Source organism: Anabrus simplex, chromosome 7, assembly GCF_040414725.1.
Source record: "Anabrus simplex isolate iqAnaSimp1 chromosome 7, ASM4041472v1, whole genome shotgun sequence".
NCBI classification, from domain to species: Eukaryota; Metazoa; Arthropoda; class Insecta; order Orthoptera; family Tettigoniidae; genus Anabrus; species Anabrus simplex.
In genome coordinates, this window is record NC_090271.1 from 338,459,542 (window position 1) to 338,471,967 (window position 12,426).

At 38.8% G+C, this 12,426-nt stretch overlaps 1 protein-coding gene across 1 annotated transcript in view; it reads right to left on the reverse strand.

Annotated features, from left to right (window-relative positions):
• LOC136877626 (protein regulator of cytokinesis 1) overlaps positions 1–12,426 on the reverse strand; it is a 367,851-nt gene that overhangs the window by 336,522 nt on the left and 18,903 nt on the right. The window contains exon 2 of the mRNA XM_067151812.2: positions 1,800–1,932. Within this exon, the coding sequence (XP_067007913.2) occupies positions 1,800–1,932 (133 nt within the window). The remainder of the gene's footprint in view (positions 1–1,799; positions 1,933–12,426) is intronic.

The following is a 12,426-nucleotide window of genomic DNA, read 5'->3' on the forward strand; positions in this document are numbered from 1 at the left end:
AGCGCCTGAGCTCCTTCATTCACAATGAATTTTACAACGCTTATGGGTAGCAAAAGGAAGTCACGATCAAATAAGTATCGTTGCCAACTCAAGCACTGAAACGATTTAGGAGAAAGGCTCGAGAGGATTGAACATTTTTCCTTCTTTTATCTTTTCCGTAGAAAATTATTTTTTCGGGATAATGTCAGCTTTTCCGTTATAATATCTCCTTTGACCGGAATTCCGTAGTCGTGAGGTGAAATCCGTAATAATTACGGACATTCCATAATAGTTGGCACCTATGAAACGGGCATAGTTTTTGCCCTGGGACTATCCACTATTTCAAACACCCCCCCGCCCGCCAAAAAATGGACGAAGATTGTTCACGGATTACGGATGTCTGCGTCTTGGTTATTCCAGCTCTGTAGCTTTGGACTGTTAGTTCGGCAGCATAGTACTGATTGAAATAATAACATTAAGTTATTTATTAGACCACCTAATCAATACAAAATCGATTTTGTATTGATTAGGTGGTCTAATAAATAACTTAATGTTATTATTTCAATCTAATATCATCAATACGGACCAAAAATGATATTTATTACATGTAATAGCATAGTACTGTTCGTTAAAAGTGAGAAAATGTGTGGTTTTTCATTTGATCGAGTATTTCATGTGAAGGCATTGCTTTTAATCATGCCATTCCTACTGACGTCATTGTAATGACTCATGTTCATTTTAGTTGGGAAAACCACCAAGAGAATCTCTCTCAGAATCTATAAAGGCAGGCGGAGAGAGTCTGCCATTATAATGAAAACTCCCCAACCTGATTGTGACTGACAGTAAGCAAGCAGGCTTACCACTGCAATGAAAATTCCCTAACCCAGTCTTCATACGAGAAAAAACGTCTGACTTGCCCGTCGTGCTTCTAGGGCAACGTTAAGAGCTATGCAACTTAATACAATCTTGCTTACGACGTTTACACTACCTAACCTAGAATTCTGTATAAAATTTGGAATTCCGTAGCGAAGCACGAGTACGTCAGCTAGTCCAGCAATATTTTCAGACCAGTACTTGTGAATGCGTCCAACCTTTGGTAACAAAGAGCACATTCTGAGGCAATAATCGGCTTTTCTTTCCAGAGTTTCTCAACTAACTGCAGTGAAACTTATTGCATTTGTTGTGCCACTATTTTTCAAAAATCCAGCTTGGTTGATTGTAAGTTTGGCTATCTCCCGAACCCTTTTGCCAAGAATACATTCAAAGACCTTCACCACAGGGCTCAGATGTCTAATCAGGTGGTAATTAGAACAAACGGCAGGGCTTCCCTTGTTCTTAAATATTGGTACGGTTATGCTCTGTCGCCAATCTCTTGGTATGTGACTTTCTTCAATGATCTGATTAAAAAGATGTGTTAGCCATCCTGCTGCATCCCGCTGTTGAGAACACCAAAACTCTGCCAGAAGATCAGTGAGGCTGGTGGCATTACCTGGTTTCATCTCATTCAGACCAGCCTGGACTTCAGTGATGTCAATTTTCTTCATTGGGCCTTCAACAGCAGAGGTCATTGGGACCGGCAGGAGGGAATATATTTTCAACAAACATAAAACAGCAAATAAGCTATCTAAAAATAAGAAAACCTGACAATAATGGGTAATTTTCTAAATACAGCAGGATCTATTAGTGAATTTTTCCTAGAAACACTGAGCAAGACCTTCTCTCACATGGAGAGAGTCATACTGCTGCCATTACCTAAATCTATGTTATATTATTCCTTCTAAGGGCATGCATATTCCAACTTACTAATTGCAGGTGCTTACCTCCACATTTTGTACTACTTCTTCCTCTCTCATTTTGATCACTTCTTCAACGCAACCACATTCCTCCCAAATCTGGTACAGCTTGGAAATATGAGGTCCCTGCTTTTCATGTAGCCTCCGCAATAAATCCTTGCTGCAAATAAAACACAAGAATGAATATATCCTTGTAAACATACAATAATAAAGAAATGAGAGATCCAATTAACACTACACGCCAGACCAGTCCATCGCGCAAAGGCCGATCCCAGTGGGACCACAGTGGTCCCGATTCATACCGGATAACCTCTTTGCCATTTCAACTATTCTCTCGGAACCCTCACATTTTTGCTATCACAATAGCACTAAATACCAGCCCTAAAGAGAAATGCCAAACTATAATAATCGTATAAAAGCATGGAATTTGCATTCAACATAAATGATCTTATATCAGCTCAGATGAGAATGATTCGCACAAAATGTTGTCAATTACGTACACTGATTTATTTACAATTATTTACAAATTAACACACATAACCTTAATCACTGTATTACAAACAAAACACTTCACTCCGAGAACATCAACAAGCCACCATTTTAACAACTGCCTATAACAAACACATGGAGACTGCAACCACTGAATGTCAGCTACCAACTTTACTAAGCCAATTCACATACTTCAAACACCCGTTAGCACGACACTTGTCTGGTCAGAACAATCCTTTTAAACCATGACCCTAACTAAACAATAACTCGTCTCTAGCATCAAGACCACCTTATACATGTGCCTGGCCAGGCTTCTAGAAAGATACATTTTTCTCGTAAATTCTAGAGTGCTTAAAGCCCAGATATAGCGTACAGAATACTCTATAGTGTTTTCGTCTACCCAGTACCATTGTGGATGTTACAGTGTGCTTCACAATTCTGTAGTGGATTACACATTATTAATACAGGTAATAATAAATTATATACAGGTTCTTACATTAATCGCATAAATATCTACATACAGCAAATGTTTCACGACATAACCTCACAAATAATGCGATTGTACACTAATGAAACTAATAATTCGAGCTCGAAACTTGCATTATTTACCCATGGGTGAGAGAATATTGTTTTCAAGTTATATCAGTTTATCACCCTTGTGTAAATGCCAATCTGTAATAACCATATAAAAGCATGGAATTTGCATACAACATAAACGATCTTATACCAGCATAGATGAGCCTTGCCAACCGTTAAAGCATGAATGACTGAAAAATATAGATATAAAAGTACTTCCTATAAATGTGTCTCAACTGAAGGTTCCAGAGGAACGTTTTATAACTGAACCATGATAGTCAGTACGGACTGCCATGAATATTGTCAGAAAAAACTTTAAATTTCATTTGTGCTTATTTATATTTTAGCCCAAAGATTTGTATATCTAAGAAGAGATTAATACAAAAAGAATAGCACGGTCCAACAGGCAAGCTTAAAAAAATCGTGTGGTACTAAAGTGTGAATTGATAAATCTTTAATTTATCAAATTGAAACAACACATCACCTAACTTATATTTTTATTTCTATATAGTGGTTCTTTTTTGTTAAGGAGGAAGTCATATTTTCCAGTGTCGATTTAGTTAAAGTAACTAAGACTTTTCAGTCTGTCGAACACTGAACTTACTCAACGTATTTCTTCACTCAAGACTTCCTTAGAATATTATTTATCACCAAAGATAACATCTTAGAAGATTCTAGCCTAATTCCAAACTTTATCAAAATTATATTGTATTTACTCCCTAATATATTATAACAAAGAAGCAACATAACCCTCTCCCCTCTCCAATGGACAGAAGGCAGGATTCACAACCCTCTCCTACTTCCCCTCCACTCTCTGCAGAACAGAGTTCAATGCCCAGGTTGAGGCAGATGTTGAGGAAAGTAGAAGAGAGGGAGGAGGGGAAGGAGAAGGTGGTAGTGTTTCACGTTGGTACCAACAACGCAAGGCAAGCTGATATAAGTACCAACACAGTTGGAGATGTGTGCGATCTGGTAAATGCAGCACGGGTGGAGTTTAAGAAAGCAGAGATTAGTGGAATACTGTGTAGTAGGGATAATCACTGGAGGGTGATTGGGGATTTAAATGAGACTATGTAGTGGGTAGGTGGGAAACTGGGAGTGAAATTTCTAGATCCTAATGGGTGGGTAGGAGATAGGGATCTGCGCTCGGATGGCCTTCACTTAAACCGCAATGGTACGTATAAGTTAGGAAATTTGTTTGGAAAGGTTATTGGGAGGTACATTCAGGAAAACAGGGTGGCCTAGGGAGTGGTGATAAGGGAACAGGAAACTGGAAATCAAGTGGGGATGACATAAAATTGTTAGTGTTGAACTGTAGAAGTACTGAAAAGAAAGGAATAGATTAGGTAATTTAATAGTTACATATTTACCAGATATTGTAATAGGAGTTGAATCATGGCTGAGAAGTGATAATGGATGCAGAAATTTTCTCACGGCACTGGAGCGTGTATCGTAGAGATAGGATTGGAATGGTGGGAGGGGGAGTATTCATTCTGGTGAAAGAAGAATTTGTAAGTTACGAAAAAGTTAAAGATGAGACACATGAAATTCTAGGTGTAAGGCTCATTTCTAAAGATAATAGGCAACTTGATATATTTGGAGTGTACACACCGGGAAAGGGTAGCACTGACACGGATTCAGAATTATTTGATAGGAACGTCGGCTATGTGGGAAACAGCATGGAAAGAAATGTGATTGTAGCGGGAGCTCTGAATTTGCCAGATGTCAATTGGGAAGGAAATGCGAACGACAGGAAGCATGACCAACAAATGGCAAATAAGTTAATATGGGAAGGACAGCCGATTCAGAAAGTGATGGAACCAACCAGAGGGAAAAATATCCTGGATGTAGTGCTGATAAAACCAGATGAGCTCTATAGGGAAACTGAAGTAATAGATGGTATTAGTGATCATGAAGCTGTTTTTGTCGTAGTTAAAAATAAATGTGATAGAAAGGATGGTCTTAAAAGTAGGACTATTAGACAGTACCATATGGCTGATAAAGCAGGCATGAGGCAGTTTCTAAAAAGTAACTATGATCAGTGGAAAACGGTAAATAAAAATGTAGACAGACTCTGGGATGGGTTTAAAGAAATTGTTGAGGAATGCAAAAACATTTTTGTACCTTTAAAGGAGGTAAGGTATGGTAAAGACCCACCTTATTATAATAGAGAAATAAAGAGACTAAGGAGGAGCAGACTGGAAAGAAATAGTTAGAAATGGCTGTGGAAGTACGGAGAAATTGATGGCAAGCATAATTGGCAGTCATACAAATTTTAGTGAAAAAAAGAAGGGTATGTATAGGTATTTTAAGGTAGAAACAGGTTCCAAAAAGGACATTCCAGGAATAATTAATGAACAAGGGGAGTGTGTATGTGAGGATCTTCAAAAGGCAGAAGTATTCAGTCAGCAGTATGTAAAGATTGTTGGTTACAAGGAAAATGTCGATAGAGGAGGAGACTAAGGCCAATGAAGTATTAAAATTTACATGTGATAACGACATTTACAATAAGATACAAAAGTTGAAAACTAGAAAAGCGGCTGGAATTTCTGGGGATCTACCAAAGACAATGGGTTGGGAAATAGTACCATATCTGAGGTACTTATTTAATTTCCGGGTTGAACCGTGTTGTACTTGTACGTATATCACGTACAGTTTGCTGATGTTTCGAATACATTGCAGTATTCCTTGTCAAGGCGACTGAAATACCCCTACTCGATCCGAGGTAATCAGTCTCCCAGGCAGAAATTACACTACTAGATTGGCCTTGATCTTGGCCTTTTATATCCTAGCCTTTCTGGCTGACGTAAGCCCTGGCTGTCTAGCGAGACTTCTGGAAAGTATATGTCACAGCCAGGTAGTGGGGGCTTGCCCCCGCTGTTATGTAATGGGGTTGCGGCCCGTGTGTTTATGTTGTGGCCTGTATGTCTTAAACTATGAATGATAGGCATCCAAGAATTACCGATTTTGTATCATCCTTATAAATTTATGTTGTTCGGATGTTTCTTGATTTCGATAGCCTCGCGGATTTTCCTTTCCAGATTCCAAGGGATAGCTGCTAGGATCTTGGTCTTGTCAAATGTTATTCCGTGCCTAGTTTCGTAGGAATGCTTGGCTACTGCTGAGATATCTGTGTTTTGGTTCTTGGTGTGACGGATATGTTCTTTTAGGCGGGTGGAGATCAGACGTTTTGTCTCACCTACATAACAAGCTCCGCAGCTACATTCAATGTGATACACTCCAGGGGCCTGTAATTCTATTGTGTCTTTTACTGGTGGTAGATAACGGGCTCGCTTACCGTGAGGTTTATAGATAGTTTTTATGTTGTATTTGTCCAGTATCTTGCCTATCCTGTCTGTAGTGTTTTTAATGTATGGCAGTATCGCTGTTTTCTGGCGGGTCAGTTCTTTCCCGTTGTTTTCTCCTGCGGCGGCCTTTTCTTTGTTCTCTTCTGATTTTTTAAGGACTCGTCGGATGTTATTGAGCGAGTAGCCATTTTTCCTAAGGGTTTCCATGAGGTGTTCTTTTTCTTCCTCGAGGTGTTCTGCGTCAGATATCGCTATGGCCCTGTTCACTAGTGATGTTAGGACAGCCTGCTTTTGTGATGGGTGATGAGAAGAGGCGTGTAGGTACCTGTCTGTGTGAGTGGGTTCCCTGTATACTGCGCAACTCAGCGTCCCATTGGGGTTACGTATTACTAGCACATCCAGGAACGGTAATTTTCCGTCTACTTCTATTTCCATGGTGAACTGAATGTTTACGTGTATGGAGTTGAGATGGTCGAGAAATAGCTGTAGGTTATTGCTCCCGTGAGGCCAGATTACAAAAGTGTCGTCCACAAAACTGAGAAAACATTTCGGTTTCAGGGCAGATATAGCTAAGGCTTTCTGCTCGAAGTGTTCCATATACATGTTTGCTATTATTGGAGAGAGTGGCGACCCCATCGCGGCCCCTTCTGTCTGTTCGTAGAACTCCCCGTTGAAATGGAAATAAGTGGCACTAAGGCATTCTTTAGCTAGTGTTAACAGGTCTTCTGGAAGTTTCTGGTCTAATAGCGGAAATATTTCTGTTAGCGGCACCTTGGTGAAAAGTGACGTGACATCAAAGCTTACTAATAGGTCCATACTTTCAATTGATTGGTCCTTAAGGAGCTGGATGAAATGTCGGGAGTCCTTCACATAGGTTTCAGTGTTTCCTGTATGTGGCTGAAGTAGTCCAGCTAGGTAACGGGCGATATCGTGCGTGGGAGAGCATACAGCGCTCACGATAGGTCGCAGAGGTATGCCTTCTTTGTGGATTTTAGGCAGGCCATACAATTTTGGAGGTATCGGGTCCGAGGATATCTGTTTCTTCTGTATTTTGGCTGGGATACTGGAATTTTTTACTAGTGTGTGGAGTTTGTTCTTAATGCGGTTGGTAGGGTTCCTAATTTTCCTGTATGTAGAATCGGTGAGTAATTGTTCTATTTTCCGAGTGTAGTCTGTGCGTGTCATTATCACCGTAGCGTTGCCTTTATCTGCGGGTAGGATAATTGTTTCCGTATCTTGACATAGTGTTTTTAGGGCATGAATTTCTTCTTTAGTCAAATTGGATGGCGGCGGCTTTACGGATCTCAGTAGACACGATATATCCTGTCTGATCTCTGCAGATTCGGTAGGAAGGTGCCGGATTGCAATTTCTACTTTGCTAATTATTTCTTCTACCGGTATACTATTCGGAGCTACTGCGTAGTCGAGTCCTTTTCTCAAGACCGAGGTAGTAGGTTCACCGAGTGGCTTGTCTGTGAGGTTTACTATTACATTCTTCTTCAGTGGAGCAGGTGGTTTCGTGGGTTCTGGAATTGGACTGTCACTTTGTTGGCCACGCTTCTGATTCAGAACCTTCCATGCCTTAGTCAATGCTTGAGATATTTCTAACTGAAATTGTACAAGGATATACATTTTTCTCTTCGCTGATTTTTATATTTACGTTACAGTGGTCAACCATTGACTACTGCAACACTAATACACCAAAACAATTCCCATTCACCACTTGATCAATCTAATGTCTATTCTATATAGCTCAAGCAACATATTTGCTAAATTACTCCTCCTATGAACTGATTACATTCTTTCACCACTTGGGGTCAGTCTATTTTCACAGTTTTCTTTTCCAGCTGACTCCATCACTGGCATTTATCTTCTGGATCTACACCTACATATTTAAAAATTACACAATTAGAAATAAAGTTGAATGCCTTCCTATCGAACCACCGAATCACTATCTTTGAGGTCTGACATCGCCCCGTCAACAAGCTTCTCAAGAATATCCTCAATTTCTGTCTCTTTCAGTTCCCTACCAGAATGTTTCATCTTGCTCATTGTTTTGAGGTTATGATATAGTAGCAGAGTTTAAAGCAACACTGTGACTCAAAGGGTAGATTAACAACAAACCTATTTAAAACAAAATAATACTTCTAAATTTAAGTTTGTCTGGTACACAAAGTATTTTTGAAGCTTTTTACACAAAAAACACACTTTTAATGCAGAACACTCAAATTTATAAAATGCAGAACGTAAACACCAAGATCTAATCCTCCATGACCATGAGGTATACCACTGGCTTCTTTATCTGAGAGAAATTATATACAAATTTTCTGCCATCTATTGACTGATTATGAAAGCTTACATCTGTAGTTAATTCGCAGCAACATCGGGACTCCGGGGAAAGTAATAAGCTTAGTGCATGTATGTACTGAATATCATGTTAACCTAAAGCAACATTGAGGCTAAAAGGGTTAAATGCAAAGAGATGGCATCAGCAGAATTACGTGTACTGGAAAGTCACTGAGGCATAATTCTGAAACTTCAGATCTATTAAAAGAGCATTATACTGGGCACTGCTTTAAGTTATTACCTAGTAAAATTTATGACATGAAAAGAAAAAATGCCATTAGCCTTCAAAGACTAAGAACCTAAGAACCTTACAACTCAAGAAGACAGGAGTCAAAAAATTAAGCTATCATAGCTGAGGAATCATTCAGATTCACAAAGTCCATAGCTCATAGACATGAAGGGCTTAAAATGTTTAGCGTTATACAAGGTACATAGTAAAAAGCTCTGATCAAGCACCATAACGCGTATTGTAAACCCTACCAACTAAATAGTTTTGACCCATTTTAATGGAAGAGCGCATAATACAATGAATGTAAATTATGAAAGCTTCTCAGTTGGTCAACACGTTTGAGAGATAAAGCATTTCATAACTATAGATTCAAACTGCAAAAGTGTGCACAAGGCAATTATACCAGAGGAAAAGGACTAGAAAACAGTTTCAGAGATATGTTATCACATTTACAACCGTTAAAACTTTCATAATTTTTATGCCAGGGAACAGACTGCATGTTTCTTCCCTTGTAAGAGAAGGCAGCAGAATACGTCCCTGCCTGTTGTAAGAGACAACTAACAGGGTCCTCAATGCCTCTCAACATGGGAGCATGAGTTTAGCATGTTTTCACTTTTACCTGACCCCTATTTTCATCCATCTGACTGCCCTTGGTCAACTTTCTCTTCTGACCCCGCAGTGTTTGGTTTGCCAAGTCTTCTGCAGATACCTTCAATATACCAAGCATTATATCATTTCCATTCCCCCTCAGATTAGCAAGACGTGGATTTCAATGACATGTTACCTTTAAATGGCAAGCCTACAGTATATCAGAGACATTGCAAACTTTTACACCTAGAATAGAGACCTAAAATTAGATAAATTTTTCGTTATATTGCAAGTAATTTTGTAAAACTTAGTCTTTTTTCAGGTATTTTTCGTTGAAAAATATTGTCAGGTCATTTTCTCCTTTATTTTGTGTTTACCGCATTAATTTCCACATGGATTCATTTCAATATAATTTCAGCTTTGAATTGAATGTAACGTTGAAAGGTTCAACACGTAGTTCAGGACATGAAGCAACAAAATGTTCAAGTTGATAACAGTGAGAGAAAGTGAATGGCACTGATAGATCCTTAAGATGTAGTGTATGTACAGTGACTCACATAATTAATTGGACACGTTAATTATAGCCTTTGCTACATACAGGCCCTATGGTTCACAGAAAATATCGTTCACGCAAACTAGTTTCTGACAGAACCCAATTTGAGATTCAACACGGCGTTGAAATGTGTACTTTTAGTAAACAGGAGAGAATCAGTGACGCTGGAACCTCAACACTCAGTTAACGTGCTTCAACAAAATTATTCAGAGACACGCCAGTTGCCATGCAGAGGTCGTGTGTAGAAGAGCCACGGATAGTATGAACGAATGTGATTGAGAATCTTTCGGACAAACTTGATAAAGAAATAAGAAAAACAATTGCATCTAGAGAACAGCTGAAAAACCGACTTCAAGAAGTGTGGCATTGTTACCGTACGAATGTAAGATCCCCAAATTTTTAGGTTAGGAAATTTTCGTAAAAACAATTCGTAATATCGAAGTCCTGAAAATCATGTAATTTTGTTAATTTAGAATGTAAAAACATATTATAAGAAGAATTTGTAGTAGGGAATTTTGTACATGTTTATTTAACTTTAATTTGTGTGTCTGCACATGGCATGGCAGTATAGGTTGCTAAGAACTGTGCAACACGGAAAACAGTGGCTATATCGGGAAAGACAGTTGAAGTCAGTTGGAAGTGTTACAACATGTGGTTTAGAAACCCGGGCTTAGACCGGGAAGAGGATGCTGAAGATGGTAATTCATCAATGTGGACAAACATGCTAGTTCACCATTTGCAGATCGGCAGCTTGGTAACCAATCTGAAAGCTCCCGTTTCAAACGAGGTTGCATTGACCAAGAGACGCTTGAAGATGTGGCAGTGGTAATGTTTCCTGTGGATTTTAGTAGACGCTACGCCACATGGAGCGAGCATATATATGTGTGCGCGTGCAACGAGTTTCTGAGCTTGCTTGTTATGGAGTGATGGACGAAACATTGAGCATGCTACGAGCTTTTTTTAACGCGCACGAGTTTGCAGTTACTGATCAACGATACTGAGGTTGCTGTTGAAGACTATTGCCACTGCGAAGTCTTGGCTGAACGAGTTCTTCACGGGTGCATTACTGCACAATTACCGAGTCATGACGAGTGCATTATTCGTTAATTCACATTCCCGGTGAGCAGGTGGTGGAAGATGCTATACGGTGTTCTTTTGTGAGTAAGACTATGGATTCCTCGCCGAGGAAATGCACATTGTGGGCAGTCTTTTATATGTGAATTTTGGAGGTAATATGCTGTGCACAGAACCAATTACAACTTGACGGAAACGTATCTTAAGTGTTTATTACTTGCTCGTTCTTTGAATAATACGACATGCTTGTCGTTATTCATTAATCCCACAGCAGACAGTTTACATTGTGGATGTTTATGGCTTAGTAACAGAGTATAGTGAGGTGGCTGGGTTTGTTTTTTTGTACAGTTATGGCATGTGGTAAGAGTTCAGGGTGATGATGCCATTGTGCTAAAGTATTTAAGTTTAGGAAGGGACAGTCTTCATATCTGTAGAATAATCAATTTGAAGCTTGGCCTTCAGAATTATGTACAGTTGTGGTATATAGTTTGTAGATATGGTTTATGTATGTTTATATTAGGCTCATCACGTGATAATTGTTGGTTTTTGTTTTGTTTTAATATTGTTTTGGGAGTAAATTATTGTTGTGAAACTAGTGGTAAATATTTTATCGGTGGAGTGAGAAAAAACCTGGCATGCTATCCAACTTTTATTTCAGGGGTAAACAGCAACAAGTAACGTTGTAAAGTAAGTCTGGAGCTTCGTCAGCCTGATGACCGCCGCCTTGGGAGAGGGAAATGCTCGTTGCTCTACAAATTATTCCTGTAATTGTTTTCGCAGGTGGCGCCCAATCTTGTTATTTATACTTATCCTAGTGACCATTTACTCATTTGGTACCTTCAATAGCTTGTACATGTTACAAGACATCTCCTGATTACACCCGGAAATTAGTGGACAGCATGCCAAGTCGACTCAGGGAAGTAATTAAAATGACAGGAAAGAACCAGGCACTGAACACTTAGGTTCATAAGTAAAAAGGAAAGTGTCCGAATAATTTTGTGCAATATTGGTTTTGGTTTTATTTTGTTTTTTAATTATATTTTCATTGACAGCGTTCATTAGAAGAATGATGGACGTTCAGTTTTTATATTCCTTACAGAAACTTGTATTCAATTTATATCAGTGATTTATTATTACTGAAATCACTAACACAAAGGAAAATGTAATAAATCATGTCTGTCCAAATAATTATGCGAGTCACTATTTACAAACTGGTACATATTTCAGTGTATTACTGGATTATGCGAGTCACTATTTACAAACTGGTACATATTTCAGTGTATTACTGGATTTAAATGCAGATATACTCAGCAAAGCATGAGAGTGGGCAAACATAAGATTTAAATTCCTAGATGGAATTTATTTGTCCTGAATGAGTAAATTCACAGTTCCAATATAATTGGTCCATTATTGGAAATTATACATTTTCAGCCAACTCATTCTTGTTTGCCAAAGTTTTGTCCCAGTGTGCCAATTTGGGCTTAGTATTTT